Source organism: Daldinia caldariorum (genome assembly GCF_022478825.1).
Source record: "Daldinia caldariorum strain CBS 122874 unplaced genomic scaffold F4812scaffold_25, whole genome shotgun sequence".
Classification (NCBI taxonomy): domain Eukaryota; kingdom Fungi; phylum Ascomycota; class Sordariomycetes; order Xylariales; family Hypoxylaceae; genus Daldinia; species Daldinia caldariorum.
The window spans coordinates 415,235-433,360 of record NW_025953061.1 but is presented as its reverse complement, the minus strand read 5'-3'; the positions used below and the strand labels follow the sequence as shown (position 1 = coordinate 433,360).

The 18,126-nt window shown below is 47.4% G+C and overlaps 7 protein-coding genes across 7 annotated transcripts; 1 reads left to right on the top strand and 6 right to left on the bottom strand.

Annotated features, from left to right (window-relative positions):
- Positions 1-352: 352 nt before the first annotated feature.
- On the bottom strand, positions 353-1,796 carry F4812DRAFT_463565 (glycoside hydrolase family 16 protein; the record flags this gene model as incomplete). The annotated part of the gene is made up of 2 exons (XM_047938227.1): positions 353-1,289; positions 1,348-1,796. 2 exons carry the CDS (start codon positions 1,794-1,796, stop codon positions 353-355), a joined length of 1,386 nt encoding a protein of 461 aa, XP_047786051.1.
- Positions 1,797-6,187: 4,391 nt separating this feature from the next.
- F4812DRAFT_468585 (uncharacterized protein) lies at positions 6,188-7,442 on the bottom strand (the record flags this gene model as incomplete). Its single annotated transcript, XM_047938799.1, has 2 exons — positions 6,188-6,910; positions 7,063-7,442. The coding sequence occupies 2 exons, from the start codon at positions 7,440-7,442 to the stop codon at positions 6,508-6,510; spliced, it is 783 nt and encodes a 260-aa protein (XP_047786050.1). The 3' UTR covers positions 6,188-6,507.
- Positions 7,443-8,217: 775 nt separating this feature from the next.
- F4812DRAFT_446208 (uncharacterized protein) lies at positions 8,218-9,977 on the bottom strand. Its single transcript, XM_047935622.1, has 5 exons — positions 9,901-9,977; positions 9,405-9,846; positions 9,253-9,296; positions 8,862-9,087; positions 8,218-8,759 (listed from the first exon to the last, which is right to left on the bottom strand). Exons 2-5 carry the CDS (start codon positions 9,608-9,610, stop codon positions 8,621-8,623), a joined length of 615 nt encoding a protein of 204 aa, XP_047786049.1. The 5' UTR covers positions 9,611-9,846; positions 9,901-9,977; the 3' UTR covers positions 8,218-8,620.
- On the bottom strand, positions 9,978-11,765 carry F4812DRAFT_446206 (RNA-binding domain-containing protein). The gene is made up of 4 exons (XM_047935621.1): positions 11,304-11,765; positions 11,088-11,193; positions 10,348-11,023; positions 9,978-10,289 (listed from the first exon to the last, which is right to left on the bottom strand). Exons 1-3 carry the CDS (start codon positions 11,526-11,528, stop codon positions 10,494-10,496), a joined length of 861 nt encoding a protein of 286 aa, XP_047786048.1. The 5' UTR covers positions 11,529-11,765; the 3' UTR covers positions 9,978-10,289; positions 10,348-10,493.
- Positions 11,766-12,180: 415 nt separating this feature from the next.
- On the bottom strand, positions 12,181-14,634 carry F4812DRAFT_239375 (MFS general substrate transporter). Its single transcript, XM_047930616.1, has 3 exons — positions 13,574-14,634; positions 12,748-13,487; positions 12,181-12,678 (listed from the first exon to the last, which is right to left on the bottom strand). Exons 1-3 carry the CDS (start codon positions 14,006-14,008, stop codon positions 12,225-12,227), a joined length of 1,629 nt encoding a protein of 542 aa, XP_047786047.1. The 5' UTR covers positions 14,009-14,634; the 3' UTR covers positions 12,181-12,224.
- Positions 14,626-16,481, top strand: F4812DRAFT_239440 (glycoside hydrolase family 105 protein). Its single transcript, XM_047930618.1, has 3 exons — positions 14,626-14,858; positions 14,953-15,155; positions 15,248-16,481. The coding sequence occupies exon 3, from the start codon at positions 15,321-15,323 to the stop codon at positions 16,437-16,439; it is 1,119 nt and encodes a 372-aa protein (XP_047786046.1). The 5' UTR covers positions 14,626-14,858; positions 14,953-15,155; positions 15,248-15,320; the 3' UTR covers positions 16,440-16,481.
- Positions 16,481-18,058, bottom strand: F4812DRAFT_239578 (carbohydrate phosphatase). Its single transcript, XM_047930619.1, has one exon. The coding sequence runs from the start codon at positions 17,522-17,524 to the stop codon at positions 16,523-16,525; it is 1,002 nt and encodes a 333-aa protein (XP_047786045.1). The 5' UTR covers positions 17,525-18,058; the 3' UTR covers positions 16,481-16,522.
- Positions 18,059-18,126: the final 68 nt, after the last annotated feature.

Sequence of the window (18,126 nt, the reverse complement as noted above, 5' to 3'; positions counted from 1 at the left end):
AACATTCTCGTAGCAAGAAGAGTAGGTGTTCTTCCTGACACATGCTCCAATATTGCGGCTGAAATTTACATACTAATTGCCCCCGGCCAATTGGAACTTGAGAGGTACCTAACCTCTGATATAGCAGGTACCTAGATAAATTAGCGATGTTGTACCTAATTCAGCGATTTATGCTGGCCAATCGGGCACAGAATGCACCATGTGTACCTCGCCATTGACAACAGCCGCTATGTTAATCTACCATATCTACCTAAAATCAAAAGAAGAAGGAAAAAAAAGAAGAAGAAAAATAATAATAGCAATGCTGATAGCGCTGATGTAGAAGTCTAGACCACTACGGATATTTCCCAACCTATAATTCCTCATTTCCATCGCACTGTTGCCACATAGCAACTTTGCTCACTTCCATCGCCGGGCTAGTCCAAGTTGGTAACCACACATTCTGCGAATTCCAGAAATCCTGCTTCGCGTAGGGATTCTGGTCGATCCAAGGCTTCCCGCTTTGCGAATTTTCAAACCAACCGTTAGTCCCACCAACGGCAAGATTCAATATCAAGTAGAACCTTTGGTCAAAGGGGGTGTTTAAGCGTCCCGTAGGCGACCATGTATTCTTTAGGCGTGTACCGTTGGAGGTAGCTTCGGGGAAACCACCACGCTCCCAGAGCGGTTCTTTAAAGTCGGTGTAGAGAACCTGCAGGAGGCGCGAGTTTACGTAAGTGAAGAGGTAGTTCTGGGACCACTCGAGGCCGAAGGTGTTAAAGCCAGAAGAGTAGGTTGTATGCAAAGCCTGGCGTTTCACGTTGGTCTTCCACCACGCATCGTGGTCAGGATCTGGCCCCCAGTGCAAAGCCGACGATACTATATCGTTACCGCCTTGGGCATAATCCCGATTGTTTCCCCGGCTTTCCATGATATCAATCTCGCCGCCGGCCGGCCAGGGCCCATAGATATCGTGAGCGGGCATCATCCAGATTGCCGGCCAGAGCCAATCTCCCTGAGGGAGTTTAGCGGTGACTTCGACGCGGCCGTACTTGATAGTTGCTCCTTTTCTGGTATTGATGCGGCCAGATTTGACAGGGGGCACGAGGGACGAGTTGCCGGCTGTTGAGTTAGTCACGGCTATGCAATCGGATGGCTCTTTGGAAGTGCAGGTTCCGTCCTCTAAAAGGTTGATGATACTGAAGTTGTTGATGAGGTCGGCATCTTGAAGAGTCGGCTTGATGAAGAGGCGACCACCGTGTACGTAGACATTTTCATCTCCTCCGGTTGTCTGTTCAAATTCGCCGTTGCTGCACACAATCGTCAACTCAAGTTACGACTTCGTCGGCAAGGTGAGTCTCGGCTTACCCAAAGCCACCGACCTGGACTTCTTTTGTCCATACGGCATCGTTAAATGTAGTGAAGTTGTCTTCAAAGACTAAGCAGTAATTATGTTTGGCGACGGAGCGTATTCCGTCCCATACGAGAAGACCAGATATCCCCAAACCTACTACGAAACCGACGACAGGGAGAATATTGGTCATTCTCTCCTTCCAGTGTTGATTCTGAAGCCAAGGCTTCTCTATTTGTCCCCTAACCCTTCGCGAGTGGAAATACGGTATCTGGTTTTTTCGCCTACGACCTCCAGTTGAGGGGGGCTCGGCACCAGGTTCTGGTGACGGTGTTATAGATAAACCAAGGGAGGCTGCCGGGCCGAGGTTCGGGTTGGTTCCATCGTCGCTAGGTGTGTCGAATCGGCGAAGTGGTGTTGATACTGGGTATTTGAAAGAAGAACTACTCCCTCCCACTTGCTCCATTGCACCTCTAGCTGGATTGAACCACCAGCGGATATTGAATATGGGTTTCAGGGATAAGAATGTTGAAGCGGAATGAGAACGAACCAAGATGAATATAATGATAGTGAGAAGAGTTCAAGTATGATCAACAGAAAATATGCTGTTGTGGGCCAATTTATCTTGACATTGCTCTGATTATCGGCTCTACCTTAGGTGAACGGAGATTTGAAAGCTACCGAGGATAGGAGAGAGAGCAAAGTATAAATTTTACAACGCCTCATTATACCGGTTCTCTTACCTATCACAGGTTAAATACCTAAATTAGTAGGAACTACCTACAGGTAGATGGTAGTTACTCAGATATCAGATTAAAAAGCCTTACGAAAGGTACTTAGATATCTACCTAGGTAGGTTAGAAGTACCTTACCTAACTCTCGAGAAGTGGGATGTCAGGGATATGTAGCTTGATCAATCAACTTTATTGAGTGGGTGTTAGCGCTGCCTTGAAGTGGACAGAATTAAAAGTCGCGCGGCCGTAGAAGTTGATACATAATACCTAATGGGGGGAAACCTAATGGGAGGTATCGTGGAAGTTGAGAAAAATACCCAGCAACGGAATCGATATTCTGTACGGCGCGTCCCACGGCACAAGCGCCAGTTGAAAGCTCTACCTAGGTAGATAAGCCGAGGGTGGGCTGGACCCGATGTGTGGTTGCATTGATGTATCCATAGGTTGCAAAGTTGAAAGAATCGGGATGAATATTGACGCATGCATAGGGTGGTATCGTCCAGCTGATTGCATGTTATTGATGGCTAGACCGTCCAAGGCTCCCTTTGGAACCCTTAGAATACAATAGTACGACTCTTATAGTGGCACAAATACCCGATACTAGAAGCGATAAGTGTGAGTTCCTTACCAGTTGCCGTGTGTGTTGATGCTGATGGACAGGTCCTATTGATTAGGTTGATTTAGTACAAATTCAGAGCTCTAGAGGTTATGAGCTTAACGGACTTAGATAAGAATATCTATCGACCTTTTACAGCATTATCTCAAGTCATAAAGAGCTTCATAGTAAATGAGTCTTTTGATTTGACATGAAGCTTAAAACGTGCTCTACTCGCGCGTTGGGTATAAGAGGTACGAATTGAGGGAAAAAAAAAAAAAAAAAAAAAAAAAAAAAAAAAAAAAAAAAGAGGAGAGAGAGAGACTTGAGCTTGTGGCGATCGCAGAACCTGCTAAATTTAGGAAACGGGAACTTATCTAAAGTTATCGCGGTACAATTAAGGTTTAGTATAGCTCGAGATCGTCCACCAAGCGTGTAAGATAGGTAGGTTCCTAACTAAAACTAACACCACTAGACACATAGAGGCAAGTCTCATTTGCGCATTGCATTGTTTCAACCGGTTCGATGAGTTTAAGCCTCGACAAGCTTTTATCTCGAATTCCCTATAAAGCATTATTATGTGGATTGCCCTAGATTAAAAACCATTAATATCGTGGCGTGCCAGAACTTTGAACCTTGGGACGAAGTTTCAGCTGTAATATGCTCGCATCAACGCATATTCCCTATAAAATCATGCAGAGTGTCAACTTGGATGGGTCTTTTTGGCAAGTGAGTAAACCTATCTTGACGTAATAGCATAAGCCCTACCTTAGGTAGGTGCGTTTTCATGATGCCGCCACATTATGAGCGAGGTAGGTAATCATCATACACTATGATTCCGTTTTTGACGGATCGGGTCGGACATGAACCTCAGAGAAATGATATGATAATGGAGATCATGGTACGTAGAACTGACCTATATATATCGACGACTTATTATAGATTATGCACGATTATAAGAAAAAAGAGTGCGCTGGTTATTGTTTACTATGCTGTCGTTGAATTCTTTCGGGCTCAGAAATTTATACAATCATGATATCTGATACACCCTACCAGAGTTATCTGATCTCGTAGTGATACCGGCAAATAATAGTAATAATAGTAAAAAAAACGGGTTCGGATTCAAATTAAGGCCTATACATACCTAAGGTAATGCGTGTGATTTTGCTAACGCAACGCATGGTATCTTAAAAAGCAGTCAAGCAATAGCCGCGAGCCCTACCATGACGCATGTATCATTACGAATACCTGTCGTCGCAGATCATCTCCTCACTGACAGTGCTGAAGAAAGCCAAAAATAGAATGCCTCGAAGGTTGGCACCTGCTAAAAAGCCGCTTAAAAATAGCATGACATGCTAGTCGAGAGACTTCAAACGAGATGCTAAGCCGGAAAGGCTAGGAGATGGCGCCCGAACATTGACGTGGAGTCAAATTCAAGTTATTGATGACATCCCGGTCAGCTCTCATGAACGATGCCAAAACCATGAGACCTTCTAGTTTCCATACTTGTCTAGAAGCCCTGCCACAAGAAGTGTTTGAGGAACTGCTAGTTACCCGATCTGTAGTTGACAGCAAGCTAATTATGGTCAGGTGGATAACTACGAATTCGATAAGGGGGGCTGGCACATGCGGTTAAGATGCTTGGTTTAGATCTTAGCTGCAAGTAGCGAGGGCCTCGCCGTAGTCGCTCAGTATACGAAGACTCAGAGATGCTATCGATGGGTCCTGAAACAGCAGTTTTCTTTCTATTCAGAGAACATCTAATGAGGCGCAGATTTTGTCGGTAGCTTGGCATCATCCTCGATCGATAGATACACATGATCGGCTACCTGGTTGTCTTCATCGTGAGTACGGTTTACTCGGCAATTGAATACCTAGAAGTTCGTACGGAGAAACGTTATTGGTCGTATTGGGACTCGATATCGGAAAGCCGGGGGGATCCAGGTTATTAAGGGACGCTGACCTTATATTCATCGAGGCTTGGAGCTATTAATTTTGCGATATTTCATCCCTTGTGTAGAGATAGCCGGGGTTAATGCGTGATAATCGCGTATGATGACAGGTACGTAGTGATCGGCAAAGTCAAGCTTTAGAAAAGGCTGACACATGTAGTAGTATATGGGGGCAAGGTGTACGGGTCTGCCTAGGGTTAATTAGTTGGGATCTGGGGCCGGGGATTTATCGAGAGGGAATGTCGATATTATGTGGAGTTGATCCGATTGAATCAGGCGTGTAGGTAGAGGTATGCATGCAGGCATGGTAAGTCAAACGTCCCTCAAGACTGTAAATAGCAAATGGCAAATTAGTACGTCAGAGTTTCACATTAGCAATGACTTACAAAGGCCCATAGTGACAAGTGGCAGTGGAGGGGAGGCGGCGGGGAAGGGGGAATTAGGAAATTAGATGACTGCTCTCGGGGCTGAAGCGGGCTAAATGTGGTAGGTTAGGGTAGGTAGTGATGTAAATGTAGTTAAATGTAGAGTCGTCCACGTTTTCGGAGCGGGACCGAGCATCGAGGGCGTTGTCTGTGTACGTCTTTTAAACATGGCCCGCAGGCCGTTGCTACTTCTAGTAAAAGCTGTCGAACATGGTACGAGAAGGAATGCATTTTGACAAGTCAATGTGTAACCTATATAGATGCGGAAGTCTTATTCAGATCCAGCTGCTGCGTGTATAACATCTATGACGACCGATTGGTTGATTTTTCTTCATCATTGCTAAAAAGATCGACAGCCCCCACGGACCCATGAAGACGGATAAAGCAACCCGAAACTACCTAAATGCAAAGCGAGTGGTATTGCGCTTTCCCCGACCCGAATGTTACTTGTTCGGACGCTTCTGACCTTACAGCCCTAAACCCATACATAGCCCTTAACTATTAGGTATGATGAACCGTTGAGAAATCCAAACCCACGTTCCTGCTGCATGCGACCTGAATAGATGGGGCCAGAACGAGGTAAAGGGGGGGAAAGGGGAAGGGGGAAGGATGAAGAGGAAAAAAGAAATGAAAGCCAAAAAACAGTCTACATAATTTCTAAAAATCAAGAGGAATTCAATCCATGGTACACTACCCAAATAATAGCACTAACACCGTTTTCCTTCCGTTTTTGATCTTCCCCATGAAGAATAATGAGAGTTCTTCCGCGAGGAAGGATGTTGCTCCATCTAGTAAGTCTATTTCTATGATAGCCCACGACACTCGCCGTCTATCCGTCTATCCGGAACGAAATCTATTGGAATAGAAGAAAAAAGAAGATGCGCGTAAAGGAAAGAAAGGAAAGAAAGAGCGAAATTCCATGACAGTTGTATGACCCACTCCATGTGAATTAACGAAAGCGGACAGGTGAAACGAAACGAAATAACCATATAGAGTCTGATGAGCCGGATAGAAAAGTGAAATCGTCGAATCATGATTCTCAAGGTACCAGACCCGGCCTAGGAACACTGCCCTATGTCGTGGAACCTGCGCGTCAGCGTTGCACCAACTGCACGTTAATTGCATGTGCCTAAGGGCCCTGCCGGATTCGTGAGCCGCTTTTCCATCCCTATCCAGCGTATGTATAGGGACGCGAAGAGCCACGGTTCACTCGAGTTATAATCCAGAGAGTTAGACTTCGGGAGGGTAATCCCCTGCATAGCGTGTATATATGTTGACAATTGCGAAGAGTGCTTATATGACGGCTATTATTGATGATGTCGGCCACGAGCATATGCCCGAAACTGCAGGTGACTCGACCACCATCAGCGATGGGTTCTCGATGGCGGTGTCTAACTTGTCGAATGTCCTTCCACGTGATCCTGTGGCTAACGTTCTGGAGCGGTTTAGGCTGTGTCTAATAGTTCTGTTGCTAGCAGCCGAGTGCTTGACCTAAACGGCCTGTCTTGTCTGCTCCGTAGGAATTGAGGTGAGACATGTGGAGACTGGATACGCTTTTTGGGACATATATGAGATTTTGCAGTCTTGTTTCATATCGACTTAGATCATCGGTAAGCTTATTTTTGCGTTTTCCCTCCTGTACGTCCAAGTTTTCACCTTCACAGGGGTCGTATGAGGTGGATTTCGGTGTGTATAAGATATTGAGTTTCTGGTCTGGACATTCATAGAATAGTTGTCCCAACCAAGTCATACTAGGGCCACAAGTTTCAGTATTGTTACCGTCCTGGCTCGCATCACAGCCTGCGCTCTCTGCGGATCTGCGAGGGCTAGGCGGCGGCGTGGGCACGTCAGGACGGGGGCCGATTGGTCCTGGCCTGATGTAGTATACGTAGTTAGTCACCATTCAATAATATTCGGTGAAAGAGCGAGCATTCGAGAGAAATTTATACCTCCACAGCCACGTTTCAAAGTGACCGTACTTGAAAGAGGGGTGAAGAGGGTTTAGTAACGGATCATTGAGACTTACCTGGGGCCTGGAGTAGGTGGACGAGGAGGGTGGGGAAATGAGACCGGCCCGTATAAGGCGAACCAGGTATTCATAACCCGAATGGCAAGAGCAGAGATATTCTCTATGAGAATTTTCTGGAGCCACTCCATCTCTGCTGAAGAGTTTGGACTGGGTGGTGGCGTGGGTACCGGCGGACGGGGAGGGATTGGGGGTGGCCGAGGTGGCCCTGGAGTTGGGGGACGTGGCGGATTAGGGAAGGATATCTTCTTGGGCACTTCCACGGAAAATGCTCCCGGGTAGAGGTTGAAGTGGTAGAATATCTCCTTATCATCGTTCTTTGACGATAGAGTCGACACTGGCCCTGGGCCAGGCTGGCTCGATATGGTAAGCTGTGTCATTTTTGGCAATCTCCCTATGAGCTTTGCAAGATCGGATGCCTTTTGGTGCCTTTAGCCTAGAGAGTTGAATGTGCGTGATGGTGACGACAAGAAATCTGCTCGGACGTGCTTCCAGGTGGCCAATTTATAGTTTTCTCCTGACTTACAGCAAGCGTCTTTCTTGGTAGAGGAGGAATAGGGGCACGGCGAAAGGAAGCAAAGGATGTAGGCTAGATGACGGGCCGGGACGCACCGCAACAGATTTCTCATGATCCTACCATTCAGTATCCGTGCCGGAAGAAGCTCTCGTGAACAGTCCTGTGAGAATAAAATAGCCTACCCCGTTTGCCATACTGATGAGCAAGGCACCCATGTTGTCATGTGTGGTGATCTCTGCCATAAGCTCTATATATCTAACGGCTAAATTTGCGACGTAGAGTGAGCCCTGCGCCTTCATGTTTTTTTGCGGCTCGTAACTAAAGGTCTCTTGTACGATATCCAAGAGGCAAGAAGAACCAAGTTATCACGGCGTGCTTGTTCTGGCGTAGGTACTTCATTTTCTGTAGCCTGCGGGATGATATAACATGGAACGCGCCGCGAGCTTTGCCATGTTCACTCGAGCTATACTTCCGGAGAGGTTAGGCATACTAGTTGGCGTAGATCCGATTAGGTTCGAAAGTTGTACACGGATTAGGCGTCTCGTAGTCAGGTCAGCTCAAAGCCGCAATCGCAAGATGGGTAATAGACATAGTGTCACTTAATTTTGAGCATGTAGGTAGCACGAATCGACTTGGTAGTCTCCTTCACTATACGTATCGAACGCTGTGTTAGGCGGAAAATGGGAATGCCGAGCTCTACGGCGGAGATTTCAGCTACAAACACTTCCCATAAGGCTATTATTCTAACTTCTATGTAACCGCTTAGGCGAAAAGATGGGAAAAAGAAGCGTCTTGTGAGGATCGTTGAGGATCGTCTATGGTAACACCGGCAGTCAACGATGAGGCTCATGGTAGCCCAGGGAGAGTCTCCTTCGGTGATTGGCCGCCCTACACGCCTCGAGCCTCATGTAACCGAACAAGGCACGCGAGTTGGTTTTTTTTCTGATTACACCATCACCCGAGATGACCGAGATGAGTGAGAAATAGAATGACCACCGCAACCGCGCCGTCCACCTACCGGCCGATTAGACCCCGATTGGTCTACTGAAGCCATTCGTCATTCAAAACTATAGTATTTGCCTGGTCCCCGTGACCCGATCCCACGGTTGGCACACGGTTGGTTTCCGAAGCTACAACCATGGCGATGACACGGACCCATTCATTGGTACGATTCGATAGGCTATGTACCGTTTGTTAGAACCCGTCTCGTTATTTGTGTACACGTCGAAGCTCGCAAAAAGGACAGAGGGGGCCGGAAGGCTTGCCCTCTGGTATAACTTACGCATGCATTATTCCGCGCTGAAGTACGACGTCACCTGGTTTGCATAGCGTTTCGACAAGCTCGCCGTACGTACCACGCCCGTCGACGATGTCAAATGAGTCAGGAGGCGTTATCAGGCTTAAAGTCCCGCTCAGCACCACAAGATAGTCAGTAGACGTAGTACGGTGAACTGCGCCCTCTGTGTTGGGGGCAATGTCTAGGTAGTACATGTTAAGACCACCAGGAACTAAAAAGAAACGCGTCAGATCAGCAATTGCTATTTGCAGGAAACGTCAGAAGCGGAGGTCGACTCCTGAAAGCTATCACAGGTTATGACAACTTCCAGACAAGTCAGAATCGGCAGCTTCAGGTTCGAACAGGAATAATAAAAGGGGATAGGGTTAGTACATACGCACGATTCCGAGTCCCGGCACAGGGTCTAATTGTAGATTGCCGCTTGGTTGTCCGTCAGCACCCTTCTGTCACTCGCAACATAATGGACCTTTGTGGAAATGAACTAACACAATTGCACCGTTATAAAGGGGAACATGGAGCGACACTTACTGTCCATCGTTGTTAGTTGGCAATTTCTTGCTGGATGCTATTCTAGCCCTTTTCAGAGCGCCTCCCAGAATAGGCTCCAGCTCAAGTTTATCGACGAGCACTTCTACACCGGGTTCTGGGTGCGGTTTCGAGGAATCCTCTTTTAAAAGAGGGAGATTAGAAGCCGTAATCCGGCTAGGGATAGATAGTTGAAGGGGTGATGACATTTTTATAGTTATAAATAGGCGAGTTGTGTAAATGGATTGGACCGTGTACTCGGGTTGAAGACAGTTTTAATATATACCTCCCAAGGCACCTATACAGTTTCGTAGAGCTGCTTAATTTAACTTGCCTTTTCAACTGAATAAAATAGGCACGAGGCCTTATATATAATTGCCAAGATATGAAACGAATGGCTAGCTGAAGCGACCAGCGCGAGCTTGAGGCATAACAAGTATGACAAATATAGTAGATTAATCAGCCATGAATAGTTCTAAATGGAGGTAGCTAAGCTTACCGATCAAGCGAATTCGAGGATCCGCAACAAAATGAACCAGGTTTGAAATAAGAATGGAGCCAAACGCCGAGACTATCTATAATGGAAGGTGAAAATTGATGATAAATCACTACGAATTGATACTAGCATTGGTCATTGGGGAAAGCGTCTGTTTGCTAAGGCAACAAGGTATCGGGGAAACTTCTTGACGATCTAGTTAAGGAGTCCGGAATCTTGTCGGAACAATCTCATTATCATCGGAATGTGCTACTTGACGAGCTACATAACTACCTATACCTGATATACAAAACCCTAGGTTAGGTTAGGTTTGGTTAGGTATGTAGGTTCATATTAGGCAACGTGTCGTAGCCACGGAAATTAGAGGGGAAAAAAAAACAAGACATCGTAACCTAGAAAAACCATAAGCAGCCGACTAAAGGTAGATCAATAAAGAATGAATAAACGTACTGCTTCCAAGTTCGTAGCTAATTGCTAGACAGTCAATATCCTCACTCGTATAGGAAGATCTCTTGTCATGGTGTGGTATTCCCTACTTCCTTCCAAACGCCCACTAGCACGCAATGCGGAAAAAAAAAAAAGATGAGTTACCAAGTTTAACGATATCCTCTTCCGCGGCTACGTGAACGACTACGACCTCGAAAGCTGTCATAGCTGGGGCTACGTCGTCTGTCATTATCGTGATCGTTGTAGCTATCTCTCTTTCCGCCTCGCCTTCTTGGGGGAGATCGAGACCTAGATCCATAAGAAGCCGAGGGGCTGCGGTTACGACGGGTAGGCGGGGTTCTAGATCGAGAGTAAGATCGTGGTCGATAGGTGTCGAAGTTATCACGACCGGAACGACCGAAACGGGGCGGTGAGCGTGGCGGTCTTCCTCCGCCGAATCCAGCCCCTCTTCCACCTCCAGTTCTGGCAGGGACTCTAGGACCGGGTGCGGGGAGTCGAGGGTCGATATTCGCGCCGCGGCTCGCAGTCGGGGGAGAAGGAGAGAATTTTCGTCGGGGTAAAACGATGGAAACATTGATTACAGCCCCGTCGAGGACAGCCTCGTGCATATGGGCAATAGCAGCCTCGGCATCAGCTTCATTAACGTAGAGGATGTAAGCTGTACTGCGATTGGTGTTGTCTAGAGAAAGGTTAGCCATATAGAACTCGCTATAATAAATGTTGGTGCGAAGGAATCTGCTCACGTTTTCGGTTCATAGGCATGTCTAGGTCCTTGATAGGACCATACTGGCCAAAGATCTCGCGCAGGTGATCCTCGTTGATCGTTTTCGTGAGTTTCTCCACGACTATCTAGACGCAGGAACTATATTAGCATGGCCACTTATAGTAAGGATTGTATGATGATGCGATGAGGGCGACGTGTCGAGATATATAGGTATACACAGAGCGAATTGACTGACCTTAGTACTGCCTCGAAGTGGACTCTCACTCCTGCCCCGGTCGTCACGATCGCGACTTAAGCTTCTACTATCGCTGCGAAGTCTACCATTGCGACGGGAGGCGGGGGATGGCGATCTCGTAGGAGATCGACGTCGTCGAACTGGCGAAGGCGATCGTGTATAACGCGACTTCGGGGTAGGAGAACGCGACTCGTTACGGCCTCGCGAGGGCGATCGATAATCCATATCGAAAGATAGGACTTGATACGAGTGATGGAGGCTGCTCGTCACCTGGGGTAGTTGAGTGTTTCGAAAGGAGCGAAAAAATCGTTCAATTAGTAAAATAAAATATTAGAAGGCTGCGACCGGTAGGAGCTATTGAATTGAAAACCGAAGCTTTTGACGAAGTTGCTAAGGCTGGAAAATCCCAGCACCTACCTCCTAAAGTAAAGGTGGGTTGGGTTGCATTAGCGTGTACACACGTGTTGTACTTTCAAGAAGTCAGGAAGTGCAGATAGGAGGTACCTAAGGTAACATGAGATATCTGCACCTTCCACCTAGGTACCTCTAGCATTTCGTATGTGACACATGTACCTAGAGGTATCATAAAAATGGAAGGAATATTAGGTACCTGTCTCAATGGGTCTAGGTACTTGTACCCATTGGAAGCTTTACATCTAAAACAAAGACCAAATATCTCCTATAAAAAACCAAACAAAGCCAACATAAGAGGTAGTTGGGAGGTACCTAACTCTACCTATTATGCGGACCGCGGATCATACGTCATTATTATTTATACACCGAAAAGACTACACTACCTACACCCTAAGTGTTCAATAAATGCTGGTATATAAGAGGTACCTAAGGTACCTAGGTCTGTTTATATATCAGGTAAGTAGGTAGCTACGGTAGATGCTACGAAGCAAACAGGTGATAGATGCTCTAATATTCGTATCTAAAATTAGGATTCTCCCTGTCTGTCAAGTCTTCAAAAGCGTGGGCTAATCTCTCGTCCCGAGCCTCGCTCATACCAGCCGCAGCCAATTGATCACGCTTCTTATTCTGCCTTGAGAGATAAAAGCGGAAAAACAAGAGGATGATGACGAGAAGAGCATAGCAGCCAAGATGAGTCGCAAATGCTGTGTGGTATTTCGGTGCCTCGCGTGATAGGAATACCTGGGGACCGATAGCATTGCCTGCAGACCAGAAGACGAAATTCGTAGCGACCACCACACTCTTCTTCGTCTGGCCTCCAACGTTGCGAGACATCAGAGAGAGGCCCAATGTTTGCGCAGCCCAGAAAGACAGCGTGATGTAGTAGCAGATGAGCAGTCCCACGTGTTGCGAGAAGGTCTCGTTGGGTACGGTCATAAGTAAAATGGTACCCACGAACGATCTAGACGAATCAAGTCAGTCGTGGCCCGCTCACAACTCGTTAAAATGAGGGTAGGTTCAAGCTACTTACGGAATAATGAAGCCTAACATAGTCAAAATGTTTTGATTAAACTTCTTCACCAACCAAACTGAGCCTAAAAGTACCATAATGATGTAGAAACCGAGGACCATGGCCAGGAGTTGCGTCTGAAGGTTACTAAACCCAAGGCTTCCAGAAATAATCAAGTTCGCAAAGGCGCCGAGGCCGCTAGTCGGCAGAGTCGTGGTAAACTGAATCCCGGCATAGCACCACGTCTGCGGGTCTGTCAATGCATCCCATACCTGTTCCTTTTTGAAGACTCGATTTTGCAGCCCGGTCTGGTTGTCTCGAACTCGCTCAACCATCAGACGCTTATCTTCTTCGGTAAAGCACTTGGCACGCATGGGAGAATCGGGCATCCACCAGAGGACGAAAAGGCCGAATATGACGGAAATGATGCCATAGGCCATGAAAAGCCACTGCCACGATTTGAGGGGCCCGTCCGTTATAAGCGTAAAGCAATAGGCAAGAAGGCCGCCTACGATCTGCTGCGCGCCGTTCATCATGTACCAGTACGTAACCCTCGAGGCTTGCTCTTCGCGTCTATACCACATAGCTGAGAGGATCACAAAGGCAGGCTGGCAAGCCGATTCGAAAAGTCCCAAGAGCGTACGGACGACGACCAGCCCGACCAAGTTCTTGCATGCTGCATGGCAGGCCAAAACGGCGCCCCATGCGATTATGGAAAAGCTGAGATACTTGGCAACGGGAACTCGAGCGATAATATAATTCTGGAACAGTTTCATGGTCAGCATAGTTCATGCCAACTTCTACAACTAACTTAGAGAGAGGTCTAGGGTTACACAGTAGATCTCACCTGCGGGTATTCGACAACAAGAATGGTTATATAGATACACGTAGTCAGCCAAGAAAAGTCCTGGCTGACTTTTCCATCTGGAGTAACGAGGCCAGTGTCTTTCGGTAAGCCCATGATCGAAGAGAACGAGAGTGTGCCTTTGTCGATAGCTTGGAGGAAGTACGTCGTAATCATGACAACGAGGATCCTCTTGTCGATTAACTTCCGTAGTCTAATGTTCTCTTCGGGTGATATTTTGATCCGAACGGCTGACGAATATTTGGCAACTTCTTTGTCGACTTTGCTATAGTCTGCGTGATCTCCCTTGCCCTCGATATCTTCAGGGACTGACTGTGCCCGCTCGATCTCTGCCATCGAATACCTTTTTGAGGCATCGTCTTGGTGAGATGTCTTGGATTGGACCATATCTGGGTCGGGAACCTCCATGGAGGACATGTTTATTCCGTGCGTTTGGGGTGCTCTTCTCCGTAGGTATGCTGTTGGGGGAAATCTCAAGCAGCTGCAGAGATGTACAGAGCGGAAATGACCACCGAGGAGGATAGAGGAAGAGAGATAAAGCAAAATATGAGTTGGGAAGATGATATCATCTTTTTATTCACATCTCGCTCCATTAACATCCCGACAATATCGAGTACATAATGCATAAGCTTTTCCTGTATTGTCACCGTGACATCGCACGCGAGCTATCCAACACGGGGCCGATGACCGATCATTCTGTGAACTCTCATTTGCCTGCACAGATTTAACCTGGACTGGGAGCCACCTCGTCGAATTAGTACCAATGACGGGGGGGTTAATGCAGGAATACCATTCGGCAAATCATATCTGAATATACGAGTCGCCTATATTCAGAGAGGTGATAGTGCCCCCATTTAATGCTAGGCTCAGGAATGAAATCTGGACAAGACCAGGATGAGTCTGGGGCTCCTTGGGGGCTACCTGGGGCTACCTGGGGATCAGCTGGGGTTGGTTCTCCAAAATCCGGGGGATGGGGATAAAACCCCAGAGACAATAAATCCAGAGTCCTTCCAAACTCCAGACTAGCTCATAAGCAGATGACCCTGCCGCTGAGGATGGAGCTCCAACTTTTTCCGGAGAGAATGAGGCCACGACCGTCGGGGATATTCCCCCTCAGCGAGTTAGCTTCGGTGCTAGCTGAGCCGAAACAAATTGCCGCGTTCGAAAGGATCGGAGTCAGATTTTCCCCCACTGAAGATGAGCTGCGTAGCTGAGTACTCCAAGAAGCATGCCCTCTCGGGTTAGAATGTCACCCGTGTTATTCTTCGTATGTTGTCCTAAGAGCGATGCCGTAGCAGCGGTATGGTTCGTTTCCTATTAGGACCTTAGCTTATTTTAGAAATTGGCACGGAATGATGTAGTGGATATCACGACGAGGTGATTGCCCCGACGACTGGAGACACACTTGAAGCACTACAATACGGTGTGGAGCAAACCGAGATATGCACCACTCTTGACTCCTCACGCAGAGGCTACTTGAATGTCATATATAACCTCATCCTCAAAGAGACGTTAGTCGCTGCCCAGTATTAATTAGAACGAAATTATTTGTTACTTACCTGAGGTACTTACTGCGCGATACTAAACAAAGAACCGAGGAGAAAAGTTAGGTGTGTCCTTGTCTAGGTACTAATTCGAATACGTCCATTAACGTAGCTTGAAACTCCCTGTCCAAATACAAGCTCGAGTTTCGCACGTCTTGAGAGGTACAAAGTTTACCTTGCCCGAGATGCCGGCAGAAATTCACGGGATCAAATCCAGCAACATCCACGCCAAGATTCGTCTTCTCATCGATGGGCTAGTGAACATCAAAGATCAGACAGGAGAATTCTTGCTGACGCTGGAAGACGGTCGCGTAATCGACACGAAAGGATGGAACGACTGGGAATGGACGCACGGTATCGGTCTCAACGGAATCTGGGCCTATTACTCTCTTACAGGGGATGAGAAATATCTCAAGATTATCGAAGACTGGTTTGCCAACAGATTTGCGGCAGGTGGCACTACTAAAAACATCAACACGATGGCCGTGTTTTTGACGCTAGCCTACGTGTATGAAAAGACGGGAAACCAGACCTATCTTCCATGGCTAGATAGTTGGGGAGAATGGGCGTATCATGACCTAGAGAGGACCAAGTATGGAGGCATGCAGCATATCACGTACTTGGAGGTGAACGATCAGCAGCTATGGGATGATACGCTTATGATGACCGTCATGCCCCTGGCCAAGATTGGAAAACTACTTAACAGGCCCCATTATGTCGAGGAAGCGAAACGCCAATTCCTCATTCACATCAAATACTTATTCGACACGAAGTCCGGGCTATTCTTCCACGGCTGGACATTCCACGACGGCGGCCACAATTTCGCGAATGCCCTGTGGGCCAGGGGAAACGCATGGCTCACAATTGTTATCCCGGAATTCTTAGAGTTGCTAGACCTACCTCCCAACGATCCGATTCGAAATCACCTTCTGGATACGCTAAACGCGCAGTGCGAAGCCCTCAAGCCCCTGCAGACGTCGTCGGGTCTGTGGCGCACGCTTCTCGACCAGCCGGAGGAGGAAGGCTCGTACGTAGAATCGAGCGCGACGGCTGGATTTGCCTTTGGAATTCTCAAAGCGCAGAGGAAGAAGTACATAGGGAAGGAATATGAAGCCGTAGCTCTTAAAGCCATACGAGCGGTGCTGGAAAACATTGACGCTGATGGGGAGCTCCTAAACACGTCTTTCGGCACCGGCATGGGTCACACGCTACAGCATTACAAGGACATCCCGATTACGAGCATGCCGTACGGACAAGCGATGGCTATCATGGCCCTAGTTGAGTTTCTAAGAGTATTTATCTAAATGATGGATTCTGTAAGGTTTACCAAATGCGTAATAAGTGGCCGACCACCCTCGTTTGCTTTTCTCGATCCTTCAGCGGTGATTTAACTGCTCTGGTTAAAGAGGACCTTTTTCACAAATTCGACCTCTTTGGTTGTTCCGCAGATAAGACCCGCAGTGTCATTCAAGTCCTCCAGGGGCCTTTCTAATATATTTGTTCCATCCGCTGGGTCGATTGCAGTCCCGCCGGCACACTCGACTACTAGTGCGAGAGGGAATAATTCGTATAGACGCCGCAATTTGGCCTTGCTAGAGGAAGTTACGGGTGATATATATATCCCATGACCCTTGACTAATGCGTGAAAGATGTCCGGGACGAGCCCGCCGCTATATCGTAGGGTATATTTACTCTGGACATAGTGTGTAATTATACTCATGTACTTCTCGTCATCCGCCGCCGCGCGGAGATTTGCGGGGGCGAAGTAACGGGCTTTAGACGACGACTCTGATAATCGCACGGCGGACTGAATGATCTCAGCGTCGCGAAACCCGTCTTCGCCAATTCCAAGTTCGAGACATACTGGCTCAGAGCCCGGAACGCGTAGCGCAACAATGGCTGCGGTACGCGGTCCGTAGACACCAAGCACGGCGGCTACCAGTTTGCTTGCTGGTAACTGACCTAGTGCCGTCTTCCCTTGCCAAACACCAATAATCGTGCCGACGGTCCAATTTGGTGCTATTATAGAACTCCCGTCTAAAGGATCGAATCCTACTGTATATTGCTCCTCGGGAATATTACCGGCAGAAGATTCCTGGGTTTGGACATTTCGTTCAACCGGGTCCTCCTCACTGCTAGCAACCGCGATAAAAGGACAGCGAGAAATGGCGCTCCGGATGCTGTTCTCAGCCAATACGTCCACATTCAGTTGATCGTCCCCAAAGGCGTTTGCACTGCCCGCCCGCGAGACATGGTGCGACGCCCTGAGCGATTTAGCAATGTCCGAAACACAGTTGATTAAAGTCGGCAGTACGGAGTCGATTAATCCATTGTACGCCTGAGAGGAGACAGCAGAACGTAGCTGGTGCGTTAAGTCGGAGCCCGTCATATCTTTTCACCTCTCGATCTGGAGAGCAATTGTTGAAATCTCTCTCTAAAAGGCGACATCCTGGGGACATTTTAAGGCCTCGACGTAAAGGTTACCTAAGGTAATATGTAATTAACGGGTCCCTAGCTTTAAACCAGGTGATTCCTGAATGTGTTATCTTGAGTTCAGACGCCATTGTAAGCTGATGTGGGGTTAAACTGGAGTTGAAGCTGACGTTGGACAAGTTGAACAAGTTGAACAAGTAGATAGATCGTGTTTACCTACCTTACCTAAGGTAAAGTTTAGTACTTCGTATTCCTTTACATACTGACATATCACAGGCCAATTCGGGCGAAGTATTAGCTCTGCCTTTGCTACTCCAGTCGTCTCGCACGCGCCAATAATTAGTGTGTCGAGCGACGAGAGAACATACAGATAATGGTCATCTTCGATGGAAGTCTATGCTAATAGCCTAGCTCCGATCAAAAAGGGACCTAATTATGTACCCTAGGTAGATATCAACCCATGATATTCATAATGCGGAGGATTGAAACTATTCACGATACCAAGAAGTTGGTTCCGTGATCCGATATCCGAATTCCGACGCAACGAATACATCCGAG

What these genes read in the sequence shown, in the direction of transcription:
- F4812DRAFT_239440 (XM_047930618.1), top strand. Translation starts at nt 15,321, where the DNA reads ATGCCGGCAGAAATTCACGGGATCAAATCCAGCAACATCCACGCCAAG.
- F4812DRAFT_239375 (XM_047930616.1), bottom strand. Translation starts at nt 14,008, where the DNA reads ATGTCCTCCATGGAGGTTCCCGACCCAGATATGGTCCAATCCAAGACA. An exon ending in TTGTTGTCGAATACCCGCAG is followed by an intron (nt 13,488 to 13,573) that starts GTGAGATCTACT and finishes AAACTGTTCCAG; the next exon opens with AATTATATTATCGCTCGAGT. An exon ending in ATGTTAGGCTTCATTATTCC is followed by an intron (nt 12,679 to 12,747) that starts GTAAGTAGCTTG and finishes TGATTCGTCTAG; the next exon opens with ATCGTTCGTGGGTACCATTT.
- F4812DRAFT_446206 (XM_047935621.1), bottom strand. Translation starts at nt 11,528, where the DNA reads ATGGATTATCGATCGCCCTCGCGAGGCCGTAACGAGTCGCGTTCTCCT. An exon ending in CACTTCGAGGCAGTACTAAG is followed by an intron (nt 11,194 to 11,303) that starts GTCAGTCAATTC and finishes TCCTGCGTCTAG; the next exon opens with ATAGTCGTGGAGAAACTCAC. An exon ending in CATGCCTATGAACCGAAAAC is followed by an intron (nt 11,024 to 11,087) that starts GTGAGCAGATTC and finishes ACCTTTCTCTAG; the next exon opens with ACAACACCAATCGCAGTACA.
- F4812DRAFT_239578 (XM_047930619.1), bottom strand. Translation starts at nt 17,524, where the DNA reads ATGACGGGCTCCGACTTAACGCACCAGCTACGTTCTGCTGTCTCCTCT.
- F4812DRAFT_446208 (XM_047935622.1), bottom strand. Translation starts at nt 9,610, where the DNA reads ATGTCATCACCCCTTCAACTATCTATCCCTAGCCGGATTACGGCTTCT. An exon ending in GCCGGGACTCGGAATCGTGC is followed by an intron (nt 9,088 to 9,252) that starts GTATGTACTAAC and finishes GTTTCTTTTTAG; the next exon opens with TTCCTGGTGGTCTTAACATG. An exon ending in CAGCGCGGAATAATGCATGC is followed by an intron (nt 8,760 to 8,861) that starts GTAAGTTATACC and finishes AACGGTACATAG; the next exon opens with CCTATCGAATCGTACCAATG.